At 44.4% G+C, this 21734-nt stretch overlaps 1 protein-coding gene across 1 annotated transcript in view; it reads left to right on the top strand.

Moving 5' to 3' along the window:
• Positions 1-21734, top strand: part of LOC116974098 (probable E3 ubiquitin-protein ligase HERC4) — a 40962-nt gene that overhangs the window by 17551 nt on the left and 1677 nt on the right. The window contains exons 9-15 of the mRNA XM_033022238.1: positions 3188-3358; positions 4412-4555; positions 7260-7426; positions 13305-13362; positions 16537-16607; positions 18790-18973; positions 19825-19924. Coding sequence (XP_032878129.1) covers positions 3188-3358; positions 4412-4555; positions 7260-7426; positions 13305-13362; positions 16537-16607; positions 18790-18973; positions 19825-19924 — 895 coding nt within the window. The remainder of the gene's footprint in view (positions 1-3187; positions 3359-4411; positions 4556-7259; positions 7427-13304; positions 13363-16536; positions 16608-18789; positions 18974-19824; positions 19925-21734) is intronic.

Raw genomic sequence — 21734 nt, 5'->3', positions numbered from 1 at the left:
TCGGCCTGCAACACCCATACTAGCGCAACAGAAATCCCCCCCCCCCCCCCCCCCCCCCCCACTGGCGAGCAATATTGGAATTGGTGGAGAGGTGAAATATTGCGTTGTTGACCAGCCCTCCCGTGTGATGCTGGGACCCAACGGGTCCGACTTAGTCTAGTATCTTTCTAAACCTTTCTTATCCATGTCCTTGCCCAAGTTGTCTTTTATATGTTGTTATTGTTCCTGCCTTAAATACCTTCCCTGGCAGCTCATTTCATATACCCACCACCTTCTGAGTGCTGCCGCCAGTCCTAAATATTAGTGCCAAATTTTGATTGATTATATTCCTATGAAGTGTGAAGGGTCATTTAGTTATAGAAACAAATGTTGTGTACCACCACAAAATTCTCCACTCGTCAATCTCCCTAAACCAGGAAGATGGGTGATGGGGTACCCCAGTCTTTATTGCCCCAGTCACTGCCCCATCAATGTTCCTTGCTGTGTCCTGTGCAATATCCCATCAATGCCCCACTCAATGGCCACACATTGCGCTGAACACTGCCCCTTCCTATCCTGGTGACAAATCCTCAGTGCACACACATTGTCTTGCTCGCTGCACTGCTCACTATCTTCCCGTTGTTTCACATCCCACACCTCAGTGTTTATTCGACTCAATTTATGAAGCACGGGATGTTAAATGCTTTAATCATAATTCTCTTGTCCTGCCTGTTTCAATGATTCATACAAACGTGAACCCTTTGTTCCTGCACATCATTAGAATTTTGCTATTGATCCTATATTGTATCTAAATGTATTAAAATTCCATCCACTTTTTCAACCAACTGTATTGGATGGATTGGATTGGATTCAATTTTATTGTCATTGCACTTTTCAGTGCAACGAAATGGTTTAGCCTGCAGTCATAACATAGAATAAATAACAAAACAAACACTCAACACAATTTATAACTACAACTACATTCGACTATCTTCTTGCTGACAACTGTCCTCCTTCCTGTTTATAGAACATAGGACATGGAACATTGCAGCACATGAACAGGCCCTTCAGCCCACAGTGTCTGTGCCGAACATGATGCCAAGCTAAACCAAACTTCTCTGCCTGCGCATAACCCATACTCCTCCTTATCCTGCATATCCATGTGCCTATATTAAAGTCTCTTAAATACCACTAAGTCTCTTAAATATCACTAACAACCTTAGCAGCGCTTTCCAGGCACTTGCCACCATCTATGTGGAAAATCTTACCCTGCACATCTCCTTTAAGCTTTAATGGGCTGTCGACCTAATTGGCGAGTTTAGAAGAGTTTAGCAGAGTTTGACAAAATGTCATGTTGAAGACCTCCTTCGACTATGTTGAAGACCATCTACAACTACATCCGACTACCTTCGATTACCTTAGACTATCCTCGATTACCTACAAATAACATGCCGACCTACTACGACCTACTTCGACTAAACCTACGAGTAAAAAAGTATCGATTTTATCCATGGCGACCGTTTTTTACTCGAGGGTATTTTTCAACATGTTGAAAAATACGCCGCGACCTAGCTGTGGCTTCGAGTACGCGGGGACTACTCTCGAGCATGAAGGAGACCTCCTAGGACCTTGTGTCGACCATGCTGCGAATATGAGTCAAGGGCAAACTCGTCTGAACTCGCGGATTAGGTCGCCGCAGTGGGACAGACCCTTTACCCCATTCATCTTGAAACTATGTCTGCTTGTCTTAGATATTTCCACCCTGGGGATAAGATTCTAACTGTCGACTATTTATGACTCTCATACTTTTATATCAGTTCTCACCTCAGCCTCCAATACTGCAGAGAAATCAATCCAAGGCTGCCCAACCTCTCCTTATAGCTAATGCCCTCTAATCCAGGCAGCATTCTGGCAAACCTCTTTTGCTCCCTTTCCAAAGCCTCCACATCCTTCCTGTAATGGGATGACTAGAACTGCCCAAAATACTCCAAATGCGACTTAACCAAAGTCCTATCAACCTGTAACATGTCTTCCTGACTTAAGCTCCATGCCCTGACCGATGAAAGCAAGCTTTGTTGCAAATTACTCTAAAATGGCACAGAATGCTGGAGTAACTCAGCGGGTCAAGCAGCGTCTCTGGAGAAAAGGAATAGGTGATGTTTTGGGTCGAGACTCTTCTTCAGACCTGCCTGGATTTGAGTGTATAAGCTATAAGGAGATGCTTGGACAAATTTCGATTGTTTTCTCTGGAGCCTCAGAGGCTGAGGGGCATCTTGCTCGAAGTGGATGAAACTATGAGAGACGTAGATACGATAGACAGTCAGAACCTCTTTCCCCAGGGAGGAAATGTTAGACAAGAGGGCATAGTTTAGATTAGTTTAGACTTACAGCTTGGAAACAGGCCCTTCAGCCCATCGAGTTCGCTCCGACCAAGGTCGAGACCATTCTTCTGAAACGTCACGTCTTTCTTTTCTCCAGAAATGCTGCCTGACCCGCTGAGTTACTCCAGTATTTTGTGTCTATCAATGGTGTAAACCAGCATCTGCAATTCGCTCCTACACAATCCATACATAGGTTTCTGCGTTGAAGGTCCAGTTCTAAGTCACTAATCTATATTATATTAAAACTGTGTGTGTGTGTGTGTGCGCGCGTTTTTCTGTGTGCTTCTGCCTGACTCGTGGGTGCCAGCCGTAGAGATTTCACTTTTCATTCCAAGTATCCACTCCTGATTAAATTTTGTCGTGTTTATGTACACATTTTTAATAAAATCCTTCTGCCCCCCGCGCCCCCCCCCCCCCCACTCATTCATTTCGTCGCCTCCTGCTGGCCAGCGACCCTAACGGCTGCTGGCGCCCGCCTCTCGCCTCAAAGATGGCATTTAAAAACAGCCGCACTGTTGAGTGCTGAAATCTTATGTTCGAGTTGGAGGACCACGTCTCCCGTGGGGGCTACGGGTAGGGAACAGCTGCGTTGGGGGAGCAGACGGGTCTGCACTCGGCCTAGTATGTATATAAAAGTGGAGGATCCAGTAATGACAATGAAGTACGTCACTTCTCGATCATTTACCATCAGTTCCTGCCCTTAATGTTTTTAATCCCTTTAGTTGCATGGATTAATGGTTGTAGTTTAAGTATCAGTATGCTCAATGCTTTATTTAATGTTATGAAAATGTGTGCTATCTATCTCTTTTTCCACCTCTGCTGCTCAGACGAAAGTTTTGGATACTCTTCGCTTCACATTCCGCAACTTGCTGGCAGGAAGCCCAGAACCACCCAAAAGTCTCGTGCTCGAGTTGATGTTTGATCGCCAAAACTTAGTTGCTGATACATTTGAAAAATTGAGTAAGGTGGCGAAGGCTGATCTACATAAAGAACTTAGGGTAAAAAATTTCCTTTTAATACATTAAAAATCATGAATTGTTTTGGCTGAACCACCAGCATTGTTATGTTACTGAACAAAAACACAGTTGGCAAAGAGTTGCTGCTTCACAGCGCCAGAGACCCAGATTCGATCCTAACTTTGGGTGCTGTCCATGAGGAGTTTGTATATTCTCCGTGTGACCGTGTGGATTTCCTCTGGGTGCTCCAGTTTCTTCCCACATCGCAAAGACTAAGATTTTGCTCCGTTAAACCCATGGATATTTTGGGTTGGATCCCTTCTTCAGAAGGAGGGTTTGTAGGTTAATTGGTCTCTGAAGAAATGTCCCTAATGTGTAGGGAGTGGATAAGAAAGTGGACTAACATTAAACTAGTGAACGGGTGATTGATGGTTGACATGGACTCAGTGGGCCGAAAGATATGTTTCCATTCTGTATCTTTCAATCAATCAATCACAACTAGAAATCATTAACTATGAATTCACATCCCCTAGAGACACCATCAGAATTTGAATACATTTTAACTGTTGTGTCAGTAAAAGGCAACCTATCAGGTGACTGCTGACAAACTACTAAGGAAATCAAGCAGCATCCTTGAGAGAGAGAGAAATATTTTTTTAGGCGAAACACCCTTCATATTAGTTCAGAGATACAGGATGGAAACAGGCCCTTCGGCCCATCGAGTCTACGCCAACCATCGATCACCTGTTCACACCAGTTCAATGTTGTCATAAGATTGTTGTCATCGTTGGCTGTCTGTATGGAGTTCGTACGTTCTCCCCGTGACCTGTGTGGGTTTTCTCCGGGTGCTACGGTTTTCTCCCACACTCCAAAGATGTACAGGTCTGTAGGCTAATTGGCTTCGGTAAAAATTGTAAATTGTCCATCGTGTGTGTGGGATAGTGTTAGTGGATGGGGTAATCGCTGGTCAGCATGGACTCGGTGGGCCGAAGGGCCTGTTTCTCCATGCTCTATCTCTAAACTAAATTAAATTGAACTAAACTAAAGTGTCTTTGTAACCATTTTTCTACACGTGCATTTGTATCATTTCTGCAGGTGACATTTAAAGGGGAGCGTGTCCTCGATCCGAGAGCTATGAGAAATGAATTCTTCAAATTTGTTTTTCAAGAGCTGGTGCAGCCAGATTCAAAGATGTTTATTTATTTTCAGAATTTCAGAACTATTTGGTTTCCTTCTCAGGTGAGTACGTTCATTTATGAAGTAAAAGTGCAACAGTTCACACTGATCGATCTTACACAAACAACAATTTCTCCTCAGTACCATCACAGATCGTATTACATTCCATTAGATCACATTGCCAACACCTCCACAACTCCTGTGTTGTTTCTAAACTGTCAACCAGATTAAATCATGGATTCACAAGAAACTGGGCAACGCAGTGGCTGAGCAGTAGAGTTGTTGCCTCACAGGGCCAGAGACTCGCGTCTGTATGATGTTTGTACGTTCTCCCTATGACCCTGTGGGTTTTCTCCGGGTGATCCAGTTTCCTCCCACATTCCAAAGACTTGGAGGTTTGTCAGTTAATTGGCTTCTGTATAAAATTGTCCTCAGTGTATGGTTAATCGCGGGTCGGCGCGGACTCGGTGGGCGAAAGGGCCTGTTTCCACACTGTATCTCTAAACTTAGACCCAAACCTTGTAAAAATATATTGTCTTTGTCTATGGCGCTACTCACTAACACCATTCCCTAGATGACTTCACATGGAGTCACAGAGTCTGAAGATTGAAGGCATAGCAACCTGATCATTTTGATTTTCGAATGGGGATTGCTGACACAAACGGCACCTCATCAGAAGTTGGAAGTCAAAAACTGAGCATCGTGCAGCATAGTCATATAGCGTGGAAACAGGCCCTTCGGCCCAACTTGCCCACACTGACAGGAAGAAATTCAGAGCCCAACAGAGGCGGACAAAGGGCTTAATTAGGAAAGGGAAAATAGATTATGAAAGAAAACTGCAGGGAACATAAAAACTGACTGCAAAAGTTTTTATAGATATGTGAAGAGAAATAGATTAGTTAAAACAAATGTAGGTCCCTTGCAGTCAGAAACAGGTGAATTGATCATGGGGAACAAGGACATGGCAGACCAATTGAATAACTACTTTGGTTTCGTCTTCACTAAGGAAGACATAAATAAACTGCCAGAAATAGCAGGGGATCGCGGGTCAAATGAGATGGAGGAACTGAGTAAAATCCAGGTTAGCCGGGAAGTGGTGTTAGGTAAATTGAATGGATTAAAGGCCGATAAATCCCCAGGGCCGGATAGGCTGCATCCCAGAGCACTTAAGGAAGTAGCCCCAGAAATAGTGGATGCATTCGTGAGAATTTTTCAAAACTCTTTAGATTCTGGAATAGTTCCTGAGGATTGGAGGGTAGCTAATGTAACCCCACTTTTTAAAAATGGAGGGAGAGTGAAAACGGGGAATTACAGACCAGTTAGTCTAACATCGGTAGCGGGGAAACTGCTAGAGTCAGTTATTAAAGATGGGATAGCAGCACATTTGGAAAGTGGTGAAATCATTGGACAAAGTCAGCATGGATTTACGAAAGGTAAATCATGTCTGACGAATCTTATAGAATTTCTCGAGGATGTAACTAGTAGAGTGGATAAGGGAGAACCAGTGGATGTGTTATATCTGGACTTTCAGAAGGCTTTCGACAAGGTCCCACATAAGAGATTAGTATACAAACTTAAAGCACACGGTATTGGGGGTTCAGTATTGATGTGGATAGAGAACTGGCTGGCAAACAGGTAGCAAAGAGTAGGAGTAAACGGGTCCTTTTCAGAATGGCAGGCAGTGACTAATGGGGTACCGCACGGCTTAGTGCTGGGACCCCAGCTATTTACAATATATATTAATGATTTGGACGAGGGAATTGAATGCAACATCTCCAAGTTTACGGATGACACGAAGCTGGGGGGCAGTGTTAGCTGTGAGGAGGATGCTAGGAGGCTGCAAGGTGACTTGGATAGGCTGGGTGAGTGGGCAAATGCATGGCAGATGTAGTATAATGTGGATAAATGTGAGGTTATTCACATTTGGTGGCAAAAACAGGAAAGTAGACTTTTATCTAAATGGTGGCCAATTAGGAAAAGGGGAGCTGCAATGAGACCAGGGTGTCATGGTACACCAGTCACTGAAAGTAGGCACGCAGGTGCAGCAGGCAGTGAAGAAAGCGAATGGTATGTTAGCATTCATAGCAAAAGGATTTGAGTATAGGAGCAGGGAGGTTCTACTGCAGTTGTACAGGGTATTGGTGAGTCCACACCTGGAGTATTGCGTACAGTTTTAGTCTCCAAATCTGAGGAAAGACATTCTTGCCATAGAGGGAGTACAGAGAAGGTTCACCAGACTGATTCCTGAGATGTCAGGACTTTCATATGAAGAAAGACAGGATAGACTTGGCTTGTACTCGCTAGAATTTAGAAGATTGAGGGGGAATGTTATAGAAACTTACGAAATTCTTAAGGGGTAGGACAGGCTAGATGCAGGAAGATTATTCCCGATGTTGGGGAAGTCCAGGACAAGGGGTCACAGTTTAAGGATAAAGGGGAAATCCTTTAGGACCGAGATGAGAAAAACATTTTTCACACAGAGGGTGGTGAATCTCTGGAATTCTCTGCCACAGAAGGTAGTTGAGGCCAGTTCATTGGCTATATTTAAGAGGGAGTTAGATGTGGCCCTTGTGGCTGAAGGGATCAGGGGGTATGGAGAGAAGGCAGGTGCAGGATACTGAGTTGGATGATCAGCCATGATCATATTGAATGGCGGTGCAGGCTCGAAGGGCCGAATGGCCTACTCCTGCATCTATTTTCTATGTTTCTATTTTCCACGTTGTGTCATTGGTGATCAACTGTTATGTGTTTTGTTTCTTCATTTTAGGTCAAAGTCCCCATGAAGAACTACTTCCTGCTTGGAAGATTGTGTGGTCTTGTTGTGTACAACAAGTGTGTGATTCATATCCCCTTTCCACTCGCACTGTTTATGAAGCTACTGATGAGCAAGCCATCTCTGAAGAATCTATCAGAAATGGATCCTGATTCCTACAGGTATCTATCTATATTACTAAAAGTTTGATCTTGACCGCTTTTGGCCCACTGTGGTGTGATATCGTAGAGAATGCCGCCACCTACAGCCGTCATTATTGGCCACCTCGCTCAGAGCCCACATCCGCCTTCCTGGACCAGAGTATTTTTCCCATCGATGAAAAATCAGAGAGATATTAATGTTTTAAAAAAATCACCATTCTCTCTGCTGCCCCTGCTGGAGGGAGGGGGAGGGAGTATAAAACCAGGAGGTGGTGTGCCTCACTCAGTTTCAGCAAGATGGAGGAAGCCAGAGGGCCATGTCTCTCTGAGCTCTGAATAACACTGAACACATGTCTACTCAACTGTGAGTCCCCTTATGTGGTTTGAAAATGAAAATATGGTTGGTTTGAAGTTAAAAGGCACTGCCTGCAAATGGTTGTTTGGGGGGTTTGGGTTGAAGTAAAAAGGCACTACTGTAAATGGTGGTTTGGGTGCTTTGGCTTGAAGTTAAAAGGCACTACTGCAAATGGTGGTTTGGGTGCTTTGGCTTGAAGTTAAAAGGCACTACTGCAAATGGTGGTTTGAGTGCTTTGGCTTGAAGTTAAAAAGGCACTACTGCAAATGGTGGGTTTGGGTGATTTGGGTAACTTCCTGTTTGCACTTGATGTTGATTTTAAATAAAACGCTACCACTTACGGCTGTGATTTTTGGCCATCTTACTCAGTCCCCCTCCGCTCAGCAGGTGCAGAGGATTCTTCCCATCAATGAAAAGTAAATGTGTTATTAGTGTTTAAAAAATGTTGAGAATCTCTCGCCTGTCAATCACGCCATGAAGGCCACACCTTTTCCGGTGTGAGGGGGAGGGGATATAAAACCCGGAAGTGTGGGTGTCGCTCAGTCTCTGCATGATGGGGGAGGGAAAGATTACAACTGTCTGAGCTGTGAATCGACTGAACACACTGAATGTCTACTGAACTGTGAGTTTGGTGTTTTGTGTGGTTTTATGGTGGTTTCACCCTGCTTGAAATGGTATGAAACTGCATTTGAATGTGGTGGCCTTGCATCATGCATGAAATGATATGAAACTGCATTTGAATGTGGTGGCGTTGCACCCTGCATGAAATGGTATGAAGCTGCATTTAATCTGGTGTCCTTGCACCCTGCTTGAAATGGAATGAAACTACACTTGAATTTGGTGGCCTTGCACCCTGCTTGAAGTGGAATGAAACTGCACTTGAATTTGGCGGCCTTGCACCCTGCTGAAAGTGGTATGAAACTGCACTTGAATTTGGCGGCCTTGAACCCTGCTTGAAGTGGTATGAAACTGTACTGAATTTGGTGGCCTTGCACTCTGCTTGAAATGGTAGGAAAATGGTTTCGAATTTGGTGGCCTTGAACCCTGCTTGAAATGGAATTTCAAGGAATAGCCATGAGTCACTGCCAGCCCACCAGCCGTGAGTGAACTGCCAGCACATCAAGCTTGAGGGACTGAGCTGCCACCCCAAGAACCCACACCAGCGTTCCAGAAAGCCCCCCCCCCCCACTGGCCACCAATATTGGAATTGGTGGAGAGGTGGAATATTGCGTTGGGTGACCAGCCCTCCCATGTGAACATGGGACCCAACGGGTCCCACTTAGTCTAGTGTTCTTATATCAGTGGGTATTTGCACAGGCACTGCCTGACTTGTGTAAGAGTTATGTTGTATGAACTCTTACGCAAGTCAGATTTTACGTGTCGGAATCACCGACTCTGCATCCACTTCCATCCCCTGCCCAAAATAACTCTCTGAGAGTATGCATTGTAATCCATGCGGCATGCTCACCAAATCCTTGTCTCTCTCTCTCAAACGCAAGTCATTATAGTTGGGCTAAAGTTCACTGTCTCAGTGGTGTCCAGCTACGACTCAGTCACAGCATCAGTGGAGGAAATATGCATCCATGTTCTCCAGAGATACTACCTGACCCACTGAGCAACTCCAGCACTTGTAAACTTGAGTTCTGCTCACTCCCTCTTCTCCCCTCTCCCATCAGGCAAGGAGTACAGATGTTTGAAGTTGCACACCTCCAGATTCAGGGACAGTTTCTTCCCAGCTGTTATCAGGCAACTGAACCTCTCTCTCATCAGCTAGAGGGCAGTCCTAACCTCCCATCTACCTCATTGGAGACCTTTGAACTATGTTGTATTGGACCTTATCTCACACTAATGTTGTACCCTTTATCTTGTATCTGTGCAATGTGGACAGCTTGATTGTAAACATGTATAGTCTTTTCTTTGACTGGACAGCACACAACAAAATTATTTCCATTGTATCTCAGTACACGTGATAATAATAAACTGAACTAATCTAGACTCTACTTCTACAGTTCCAGTGGAATTTCCAATTTGTGTAATATAGTCATTGTCATACACCAGGGAAACAGACCCTTTGACCCAACTCGTCCATGCCAACCAAGATGTCCCAACTAAACTAGTTCCAATTGCCCGCATTTAGCCCATTTCCCCTCTCTACGTTTCCTATCCATGTAACTCTCCTACTGTCTTTTAGATTTTGCCATAGTACGTGCCTCAACAATCTCCTCTGGCAGCTTGTACCATACACCCGCCACCAACCACTGTGTGAAAAAACTTGCCTCGCATATCTATATTACTAAAAGTCTGATCTTGACCGCTTTTGCCTCACTGTGCTGCAATTTTCGAGAGAACGCCGCCACCTACGGCCGTCATTTTTGGACACCTCGCTCAGAGACCCCCTCCGCCTTCATGGACCAGAGGATTTTTCCCATCGATGAAAAATCAGAGATATATTAATGGGGTTTTTTTAATCGCCATTCTCTCTGCTGCCCCTGCTGGAGGGAGGGGGAGGGACTATAAAATCAGGAAGTGGTGTGCCTCACTCAGGAAGCCATGTCTACTCAACTGTGAGTGCCCTTAATGTGGTTCTAAAATGCTTGCAAAAAGTGTCTCTATTTGATTCTAAAATGCTTGCAAAAAGTGTCTCTTTTTGGTTCTAAAATGCTTGTAAATAGTGTTTATTGGTTCAAAAATGCTTGCAAAAAGTGTCTATTGTTTCTAAAATGCTTGCAAAAAGTGTCTATTGGCTGTTGTTGTGGTGGTAACTACTTTGAAAGGATGCACTGCAAAAAATAAAATGGCTGGTGGTGGTGATAACTGCTTTTAAATGGCTGCACTGGGGGAAAAATGGCTGTTGGTGGTGGTAACCGCTTTTAAATGGCTGCACTGCAAACAAAAATGGCCATTGTTGGTGGTGGTAACTGCTTTGAAAGGCTACACTGCAAAAAAAAAATGGCTGTTGTTGGTGGTAACTGCTTTGAAAGGCTGTACTGCAAAAATAAAATGGCAGTTGGTGGTGGTAACTGCTTTGACTGGCTGCACTGCAAAAAATGGCTATTGGTGGTGGTAACTGCTTTTAAATGGCTGCACTGCAAAAAATGGCTGTTGTTGGTGGTGGTAACTGCTATGAAAGGCTGCACTGCAAAAAAAATGGCGGTTGGTGGTGGTATCTGCTTTGAAAGGCTGCACTGCAAAAAAAAGGCTGTTGTTGGTGGAGGCAACTGCTTTTAAAAGGGTGCACTGCAAAAAATAATGGCCGTTGTTGTTGGTGGTGGTAACTACTTTGAAAGGCTGCTGCACTGCAAAAAAAACTGGCTGTTGTTGGTGGTTCTAAGTGCTTTGAAAGGCTGCACTGTAAAAAAACAATGGCTGTTGTTGGTGGAGGTAACTGCTTTGAAAGGCTGCACTGCAAAAAAATGGCTGTTGGTGGTGGTAACTTCTTTGAAAGGCTGCACTGGAAAAAAAATGGCTGTTGTTGGTGGTGGTAACTGCTTTAAAAGGCTGCACTGCAAAAAAAAATGGCTATTGGTGATGGTAACTGCTTTGATGGGCTGCACTGCAAATAAAATGGCTGTTGGTGGTGGTAACTTCTTTGAAAGGCTGCACTGCAAAAAAAATGGCTGTTGGTGGTGGTAACTGCTTTTAAAAGGCTGCACTGCAACAAAAAAAATGGCTGTTGTCGGTGGTGGTAACTGCTTTTAAATGGCTGCACTGGGGGAAAAAATGGCCGTTGTTTGTGGTGGTAACTTCTTTGAAAGGCTGCACTGCAAAAAAAAACGGCTGTTGGTGGTGGTAACTCCTTTGAAAGGCTGCACTACCTAACAAATGGCTGTTATTGGTGGTGGTAACATGCTACAAAGGCTGCACTGCAAAAAAATAAGGCTGTTGTCGATGGTGGTAACTGCTTCGAAAGGCTGCACTGCAAAAAGAATGGCTGTAGTTGGTGGTGATAACTGCTTTGAAAGGCTGCACTGCAAAAAAAATGGCTGTTGTTGGTTGTGGTAACTGCTTTGAAAGGCTGTACGGCAAAAAAAAAAAGGCTGTTGTTTGTGGTGGTAACTGCTTTGAAAGGCTGCACTGCCAAAAAAAAATGGCTGTTGTTGGTGGTGATAACTGCTTTGAAATGCTGCACTGCAAAAAATGGCTGTTGGTGGTGGTAACTCCTTTAAAGGCTGCACTGCAAATAAAATGGCTGTTGGTGGTTGTAACTGCTTTGAAAGGCTGCACGGCAAAACAAAAAGGCTGTTGGTGGTGGTAACTGCTTTGAAAGGCTGCACGGCAAAAAAAAATGGCTGTTGGTGGAAACTTGACAATTTCCTGTTTGCACGAATATTGATTTTAAATAAAACGCTACCACTTGCAGCTGTGATTTTTTTGCCATCTTACTCAGTTCCTCACCACTCTTCAGGTGCAGAGGATTCTTCTCATCAAAATTAAAGTGTTAGTGTGAAAAAAAATCTTTTGAGAATCTCTCTCCTGTCAATCATGCCATGAAGGCCACACCCCTTCCAGTTGGAGGGGGAGGGATTATAAAACCCATAAGTGTGGGTGTGGCTCATTCTCTGCAAGATGGGCGAGAGAGTGGTCACGACTGTCTGAGCTGTGAATCAACTGAACACACTGAATGTCTACTGAACTGTGAGTGTGGTGTTTTGTGTGGTTTTATGGTGGTTTTATGGTGGTTTCACCCTGCTTGAAATGGTATGAAACTGCATTTGAATGTGGTGGCCTTGCACCCTGCTTGAAATGGCATGAAACTGCACTAGAATTTGGTGGCCTTGCACCCTGCTTGAAGTGGTATGAAACTGCACTTGAATTTGGTGGCCTTGCACCCTGCTTGAAATGACATGAAAGTGCATTTGAATTTGGTGGCCTTGCACCCTGCTTGAAACGGCAGGAAACAGCACTTTAGTTTGGTGGCCCTGCACCCTGCTTGAAGTGGTATGAAACTGCACCTGAATTTGGTGGCCTTACATCCTGCTTGAAGTGGTAAGAAACTGCACTTGAATTTGGTGGCTTTGCACCCTGCTTAAAATGGTAGGAAAGTGCACTTGAATTTGGTTGCCTTACACCCTGCTTGAAATGGAATTTCAAAGAATGGCCGTGAGTCAACTGTTAGCCCACCAGCCGTTAGTGAGCTGCCAGCACATCAGGCTTGAGTGACTGAGCTGCCGTCCCAAGAATCCATTTGGCCCACAATGTGCATACTAACCAGTCCCTTCAGCCCACAGTACGCATACTGCGTTGGGGGACCAGCCCTCCCGTGTGAACATGGGACCCAACGGGTCCCACTTAGTCTAGTTCTTATTAAATCTTTTCCCTCTCACCTTAAACCTATCTCCTTTGATGTTGATTCGCCTACCCTGGGTAATAGACCCTGTGCATTCACCATATCTATTCTTCTCATGATCTTATACACCTCTATAAGATCACCCCTCGGCCTCCTGCGCTTCAAGGAACAAAGTCCTATCCTGCCCAACCTCTCCCAACAGCTTAGGTCCTCTGAATTTACTAATTGTTTTTCCTTCCCTTCTTGGTTGTTTCCAGATATCTGAGAGGTATTTTGGACTATGATGATGTCGATGAGCTTGGCCTTGACTGTACGGTGAGTAAATGATAATGTATTTTAGTCATGGTGTATTGGAGCAGATCTACAATTCTTATGCACAATCGTGAAAAAAGAATTTTCATATGCTGTACAGACATTAATGCCACGTATTTGGGTTCCAGAATGAGGCTCATTTGAGCAGAAGGTGGACCATTTGGCCCATTGAGTCTACTCCACCATTCAATTATGGCTGATTTATCTTTCCCTCTCAACCCCACTTTCCTGCCATCTCCCCATAACCCTTGATACACACTAGATAATCACGGGACAGGTAGCATCTCTGTAGAGAAGGAATGGGTGACGTTTCAGATCGAGACCTTCCGCAGACTGATGTAAGGGAGGACGGAGGTAGATAGATAAGAAAGTGTGAAGGTGTGAAAACAGGTCAAAGGGAATCGAGGAAATCAAGGAAAATGTAGAATAGGTCATTGTTAGCTGGGAGAAGTTAACAACAAAACAAATAGAGATAAAATGTAGTCGGAGACAGTAAGACTGGTTGGAAAACTGGGAAGGGGGAGGGAAGGAGAGAGGGAAAGCAAAGGTTACTTGAAGTTTAAGAACTCAATGTTCATACCGCTGGGGTGTAAGCTGCCCAAGCGAAATATGAGGTGCTGCCCTCCAATTTGCACTGTGCCTCACTCTGACATTGGAGGAGGCCCAGGACAGAAAAGTCAGTGTGGGAATGGGAGGGGGAGTTAAAGTGTCCAGCAACTGAGAGATCAGGTAGGTTCAGGTGGACTGAGCTTGCGCTTGGTCTCGCCGATATACAGGAGTCCACACCTGGAACAGCGGATAAGTAGGTGAGTTTGGAGGAGGTGTAAATTAACCTCTGTCTCACCTGATTAGACTGTCGTGGTCCTTGGACTGTCGAGGGTGGAGGTATAGGGACAGGTGTTGCATCTCCTGCGGTTGCAGGGGAAAGTACCTGGGGAAGGGGTGGTTTGGGTGGGAAGGGACGAGTTGACCAGGGAGTTGTAGAGGGAACGGTCTCTTTAGAAAGCGGAAAGAGGTGGAGATGGGAAAATGTAGCCAGTGGTGGGATCCAGTTGAGGTGGCAAAAATGTTGGAGGATTATGTGCTGTATGCGATGGCTGATGGGGTAGAAGGTGAGGACTAGGGGGAGTCTGTCCCTGTTATGCCTGGTGGAAGGGGAGCAAGAACGGAGCTGCGGGATATCGAGGAGACCGTAGTGAGGCCCATGTTCCCTAAACAATGAGACATCTCGGATGTCCTGGTAGGGAACACCTTGGGCGCAGATACGGTGTAGACGGAGGAATTGGGATATGTACATTGAATTGTCAAATTTTAGGTAATAACCCCACTCCCCCACCTTTTCCACCCTCTGTGTCCAAACTTGACGCGCACCCATTTCTCCCATTGTCCTGACCTTCAATGCTCTCCCCTTCTGTTCCCCCCGCTCCCTACAGAGCGGAAAGATCGCACCGACCAGCGATCCCCGTACACTGGTCCTATCCTACACACTAGGAACAATTAGCAATTTTGCCAAAGCCAATCAACCTACAAGCCTGTAAGTCTTTGGAGTGTGGGAGGAAACCCACGCGGTCATAGGAAGAACGTACAAACTGTAGTCAGTGTTGAACCCAGGTCACTGGTGCTGTGAAGCAACAACTCTAGTGCCCCACTGTGCCACTGGATGTATCGATGTTACCCTGCTTTTGCAACTGCTTGCTACATACAAGGAGCAATTTACAGAGAGCAATTCACCTACAAATGCACACGTCTTTGGGATATGGGAGGAAACCAGAGCACCCAGAGGAAACCCATGAGGTCACAGGGAGAAAGTGTAAACTCCACACAGACAACGCCCAAGGTCAGGATTGAACCTGGATTTAGTTTAGTTTAGAGATACAGCGCGGAAACAGGCCCTTCGGCCCACCGAGTCCGTGCCGACCAGCGATCCCCGTACATTAACACTACTCTAAACACACTAGGGACAAGTATACATTTATACCAAGCCAATTAACCTTCAAACCTGTACGTCTTTGGAGTGTAGGAGGAAACTGAAGATCTTGGAGAAAACCCAAGCAAGTACAAACTCCTTACAGACAAGCACCTATAATCAGGATCAAAGCCGGATCTCAGGTGCTGTAAGGCTGTATCTCTACCGCTGTGCCACCATGCTTCCCGTGACCGGGTCCCTGGGTTTGTGAGGCAGCAGCTCTACCACTGCGTCACTGTGGCTGCCCAGTGGGTCCTCAACATCTTTTCTCTTTTTTTTCTTTGCACTCAACATTTATTAACAAGACAAAGTACACGTACAAACAAAATATACAAATCACACAGCAGCTGTCAGCATCACATCAGATCATCCTAGAGTTCTGTCGCAGAAGCATCACCTTCACAGGCACCCAAGCAAGCTCATCATATATAAGCTTACTTAATATATAATCACCCGTTATGTTAAACCAGACACTTGTATGCAACTTGAAGAACTTATTTTGTCATTGATCACCACTATGTATGCACTTATACACAGTCACAATCATGTCTGTACATATGATTCCAAATACACGTACACAATACCAGTCAAACTCTTCCCCTCCACTGGGGCTATGGAGAAATCGTGTCCTTAATCAGTCTTGGCAGTTGTAGTAATACAATACTAATACAATACAGTCCACATAATGTTGAAAGCATCAATCCTTAACTGGAGTTTGGCTATTATGCTTTCCATCAAATATACACTTTTCAGTCTTTCCCTCCGCTGTCGAACATTTGGTGCCTTTACATTTCTGCATGACACTGTAATCATCTTCTTTGCAATCAACAGCAACACCCCTAGCAAATATGTCTGATTTTTGGTATATATATTTTCTGGAGTCTCTCCTAGTATGAAGAATGCTGGCTCCAGAGGTAGATCCACCGCCAAGATTAGCTTGATCTCCGCCTGAATGTATCTCCAATATTGATACAATTTGGGACACGCAACATCTTTTCAAGGCTTGGTCACCCTGAATGAAATAAAGCCACATCCTAATCATTGTTTATGGACGATTATCCACAAGAATTACTGTTCCTGTCCCAAACTTAAAATGTAATCATCCTTAAAATGGTTCATTTACACTTTTGGAATCACTTACTGTTAGCTATAACCATTAAGTAAACTTACAACCAAACACAATTATTAACGGGATCTTTTTTTTTTTGTAGATGCCCTGGGAAGAGCAATATGTTGAAGTCATTCCAAATGGCAAAACCCAACCTTTGACTAACAAGAACCGGTGAGTTATAATTCAACACTGAAGCAACTGGATTATAGAGTCTTAGATCTTTAGTTTTAGAGATACAGAGTGGAAACAGGCCCATTGGCCCACCGAGATCACGCTGACCAATGATCACCCGTACACTAGTTCCATCTAATAAACTTGGGACAATTTACAGAAGCTAATTACCCACAAACCTATATGTCTATGGAGTGTGGGAGGAAGCCGGAGCATCCAGAGGAAACCCACGTGGTCACAGCGAGAACGTACAAACTTCATACACACAGCACCTGTAGTCAGGATCAAACCCGAGTCTCTGGTGCTGTGTTGAACTGTACTGCTGTCACTGTGTAACCCCTGTCAATCTCCAGGCAATCTCCTGGCTCTATGCCCAGACTCAGCTCATTTGCTGCTGAAACCCTCATCAATGTCCATGTTTGTCCGCAGCGACTGTTCCCAATGTCTCCTGCTGACCTTCATTGTTCTTCTCAAGGCAAACATCACCCTGGACTGTGCTGCCGTGACCCAACTTCAACCATGATCCACCCTTCACCCCTCGGCTTGCTTATCTACACTGACTTTGGCCTTACTTTCCAAACCATCATAGCCTATATGGCTCGCCCCTCTTTACTGTTGTCTTTTCCTCCAAGCCACGAAGATCCCTGATCACCAAGACTCCAGTTCGGCTCTTGTTGATCCCTAACTTAAATGTTTCGCCATTGTTACCCAACCCCTTCAATATCAAGGTGATCACATACCATCACCCGAAAAGTGGTGCTTTTCTACCTCTCCTTAAAAACTACGTCACAGAGTTGTCCAGCACAGGCCCTTCAGCCCACCTTGTCCATACCAATCTCTTTGCCCATCTGCTCTTATCCCACTTGCCTGCATTCAACATGTATCTTTCTGTAGCCATGCCTAATCAAGGGCCTGTCTAAATGCTACTTAAACATAGTCATTGTATCTGATTCCACCACCATATTTTTTTGATATTCTCCCACAATATCCTTCTAGCATCACCTTGTAACATTAAACACACAACATAAATTAAGGCTTTTGTCATTCATCTCGCCACTTCCAAAGTTGTCCACTCAGCTTTGCGCCATTTTGTGATCTGATGAATTAGTCTTAATAGGCTTCAGTGGGATAAATCCACAGACTTTACTTCCTGCCTCAATCCTGGGAGTTGCTTTAATTGACTAAAAGATACAGCATGGAAACAGGCTCTTCGGCCCTCCATGTCTATGCCGCCCATTGATCACTCATTCACACTAGTTCTATGTTATCCCGCTTTCTCATCGACTCCCTCCACACCAGGGTTCATTTACAATTAACCTACAAACTCTTGTATCTCTGGGATGTGAGAGGAAACCGGAGCACCTGGTGAAATTCCAGGGAGATCATGCAAACTCCACCCAGACAACACCCGAGGCTTGGATCGAACCCAGGTCTCTCCCGCTGTAATACAGTAGCTCTACCAGCTATGCTATTTTGCTGGGAGTTCTTTGACTCTCGCAGAAATATGTGGTATTTCTGAAAAGCAGGGGGTGTATTGTGGTTACATGGTTCACGTACGTGGAGAGTGGTCTCAATATGGACCACTCATCTACACTGATCTCAATTGAGAATTTGCATTGGTACCATAGTGTGTTGGTCAGGTTAGTGGCCAATAGCTAGAGCTCCAAGACACAAGCATGAATCCTGCCAAGTCACTGGAGAAATTTAACTAAATTAAATAAATCTGGAATTAATACTAGTCTTAGCAGTGGTTGAAACACAAAAGTGTATTGGCATAAAATTCCATCTGGTTCACTAATGTCCTGCCAGACCTACAACATACTTGGTTCTTAATTGCTCCTCCCCAACCTTACTAATTCAAAAGTGATTCTGAATTGTGTCCACGTCTAGTGAATAAGAAAATAAAGTAAGTCACAATTGCTGGAGTAGCAGTGGGTAACATTTCGAGTCAGGACCCTTCTTCAGACTAACCCAAAATGTCGCCTATCCATGTTCACCAGAGATGCTGTCTGACCCGCTGAGTTACTCCAGCACTTTGTGTCTTTCTTTGGTAAACCAGCATATACAGCTCCTTGTTACTAAGTGTCTTTGCATTGAACATTTTGTCGCATGTTACATTTTGTAATCAGAAAAGTTTTGTATGTAATCAAAAGGAGAAATGTTGTCATCTTTGTTATCAAAGGGAGATATTTGTAGAAGACTGCGTGAACTACATATTCAAAACTTCAATCAAAAAACCCTTTGATGAATTTAGAAAAGGATTCTTTCAGATTTTGGATGAAAATTTGATTAAATACTTCCATCCTCAAGAGCTGAGGGACATGTTGATTGGAAGTAATGACTATGACTGGAAAATGCTGGAGCAGGTTTGAAAATCTTTATTGCTATTCAGTATTGTTGCATTGGGAAAAATGGCAGCCATCTTGTACACATCATGTTCCCACGAATGGCACTGTGATCACATTTCACTGCACTTTGTTATGTATGTGATGAATAAATCTGATTGATTGATGCATCAGAGAAACTTCTTATGAAGCACAGAGAAACCTATTTCAATGCACAATGAACAATTTACACACCAAAAGTGTCTTCAGTATTGCTTAATTCCATAAACACAGTAGAGCTTCCACTAATACCCCGCTTTCCCTGGCCCTGCCTTTGCGATGTGTTTGTGTGTGTGTGTGTGCTCCACTCTGACAGTCACGTTCCAGTTCCCGGTTTTTCACGCGAGTGCCACAAACAGTCTGCTGAAAAATCGCCTAAGTGGGATTTAGTAAAACTAAAAAGCATTGGTGCCCGCATGCCACAATGTGGTGGTGTGGAAAACCAGACATGGTTTACGGATCAGGTCATCAGCAGCAAAACCAGACACCGATCAAATCAGCAATACTGTTTGATCTACAGTTTGTAGTTCCACCGCTTCCTCTGGCAGCACATTCTATATATCAACCTCTAGCTGTGCGGAAAAAAAACTTGCGTCTCAGATCCCCTTTAAAACTCCTTCCTCTCACTTTAAGCCTACGCCCTCCTATTTTTTGATACCTCTGTCCAAATCATTGAAGATCTGAATAAATTTCCCCTTGCTTGGCTCAGTCTCAATTTTTCACTTGGTTGTCTCCCACTGTGCCAGTTAGCAGCACTTTGCTAAATTAAAGGCTTTTGCCATTAATCTCTCCCCTGTGTGGGTCTATAAACACTAATGATGTTTTCCACACAGATTACAGCCTATCAAGGATACCACATATCACACCCAACCATCAAGATATTCTGGAAGGTTTTCCATGAAATGACTTTGGACGAGAAGAAACTATTCCTCTGTAAGTACCTCCCTGAGCTCTGAAAATATCTCAGTGTTAAGATGGGCTCAACTACTTCCAAAAGGGGGCAAAGCTCTATTGTGATCATCGCTCGAAGGGCTTGTCTGCTCTTCTGGTTTTTAATAAAAGACCCAACCCACCCCCTCATCCAGTTGCTCAACCCAAATTAACTACATGTGATCTTACATAGACTAATTCAACAGATTATGTAGAACCAATTATTTTAGTGAGGAAACCAGAACAAGGTGGTTCATTGTTAAAACTAAATCTAGGCTGTACTAAGGTGGAATCTCTGACACCTTGTCCATACAAACAGAAAGATGTGCATTCAGAGACCCGACTTAGATTCTGACCTTGGGCACTGCCTGTGTAGAGTTTGCATGCACTCTCTGTGGCCAAATTTCCTCCAGGTGTTCCAGTTTGATCCAGAGTTTGTACGTTCTCCCTGTGACCATGTGGGTTTTCTCCGGGTTCTCTGGTTTCCAGCCACATTCCAAAGATGTGCAGGTTTGCAGGTTAATTGGCTTCTGTAAATTGTCCCTAGTGTGTAGGGTAGAACTAGTGTATGGGTGATCGTTGGTCAGCGCAGATTCCGTGGGCCAAAGGGCCCGTTTCTATGCGGGTTTGTAAGTTAATTGGCCTTTCTAAGTTGCCCCTAATGCATTGGTGCGCAAATGGGATAACATACAACTAGTGTTAACAGGTGATTGTTGGTCAGCGTAGACTCAGTGGGTCAAAGGGCCTGTTTCCATGCTGTATATTTCAATCAAGATAACATTTCGCATTCCTTTAAGGATGTTCTTTATAATCAATGAAATGTGTTTGAAATCCTGTAAAAAATAGTCTGCTTTAGGTTAGACAAGATTAGGTTGATATAGATGCATGTGTGGCTCTAGACCATCTCTGTTGCAGCTCTATTGATGAAAACAGAGTTGTGTTCACCCCCTCACTTCCTTAGGTCAACAACCAATTATTTTGCCATGATGGTGTTAAAGGCTAGGTTCTTGTTCAGACATCATGCCACAAGGTTCTTGATCTATTCCCCGTCTCATTGTTATCCTTTGTCAGGCAGACAATAGTGGCATCATGGGCAATGATGAGGTTGGTGCTGTACAAGGCCGTACAGCCATTAGTGTACAGAGACTAGAGCAGGGGACTAAGCACTAGACCTTGAGGAGCACCAGTGCTGGAGGAAATGTTATGACTAATTCTAACTGACTGACGTCTGCCAGTCTGGAAGTCCAGAAGTCAGTTGCAGATGGAGGCCCCAAAGCCAAGGTGTAGAAGCTTGGAGGTGGCAGTAGTGGGTGGTAAAGTGTGGCAGAATGGCACAGTGGTAGAATTGGCTCCATACAGTAGCAGAGACCCTGGTTCGATCCTGACTACAGGTGCTGTCTGTACTGAGTTTGTGCGTTCTCCCTGTGACCGCGTGGGTTTTCTCCGGGTGCACCGGTTTCCTCGCATATTCCAAAGACATGCAGGTTTGCAGGTTAATTGGCTTCTGTAAATTGTTTGTAGTGTACAATAGAATTAGTGCATGAGTGATCGCTGGTCTGTCTGCATTTGGTGGACCGAAGGGCCTGTTTCCATGCTGTATCTCTAAAACAAAAGATCAGTTTACTTGATATTATGGTTCTGAATGCTGAGTTGTACTCAATGAATAACATCCTGATGCAGGTGTTCTTATTGTTAAGGTGATCCAAAGGTGAATGTAATGCAAGGGAGAGCGTCTCCCGTGTAGAACCAGAACACACAGGAGTAGAATTAGGCCATTCGGCCCATGGATTCTATTCTGCCATTTGATCATGAC

Source organism: Amblyraja radiata, chromosome 1, assembly GCF_010909765.2.
Source record: "Amblyraja radiata isolate CabotCenter1 chromosome 1, sAmbRad1.1.pri, whole genome shotgun sequence".
NCBI lineage: Eukaryota > Metazoa > Chordata > Chondrichthyes > Rajiformes > Rajidae > Amblyraja > Amblyraja radiata.
The sequence above is the reverse complement of the archived record's forward strand: the minus strand, read 5'-3'. Positions and strand labels throughout refer to the sequence as shown.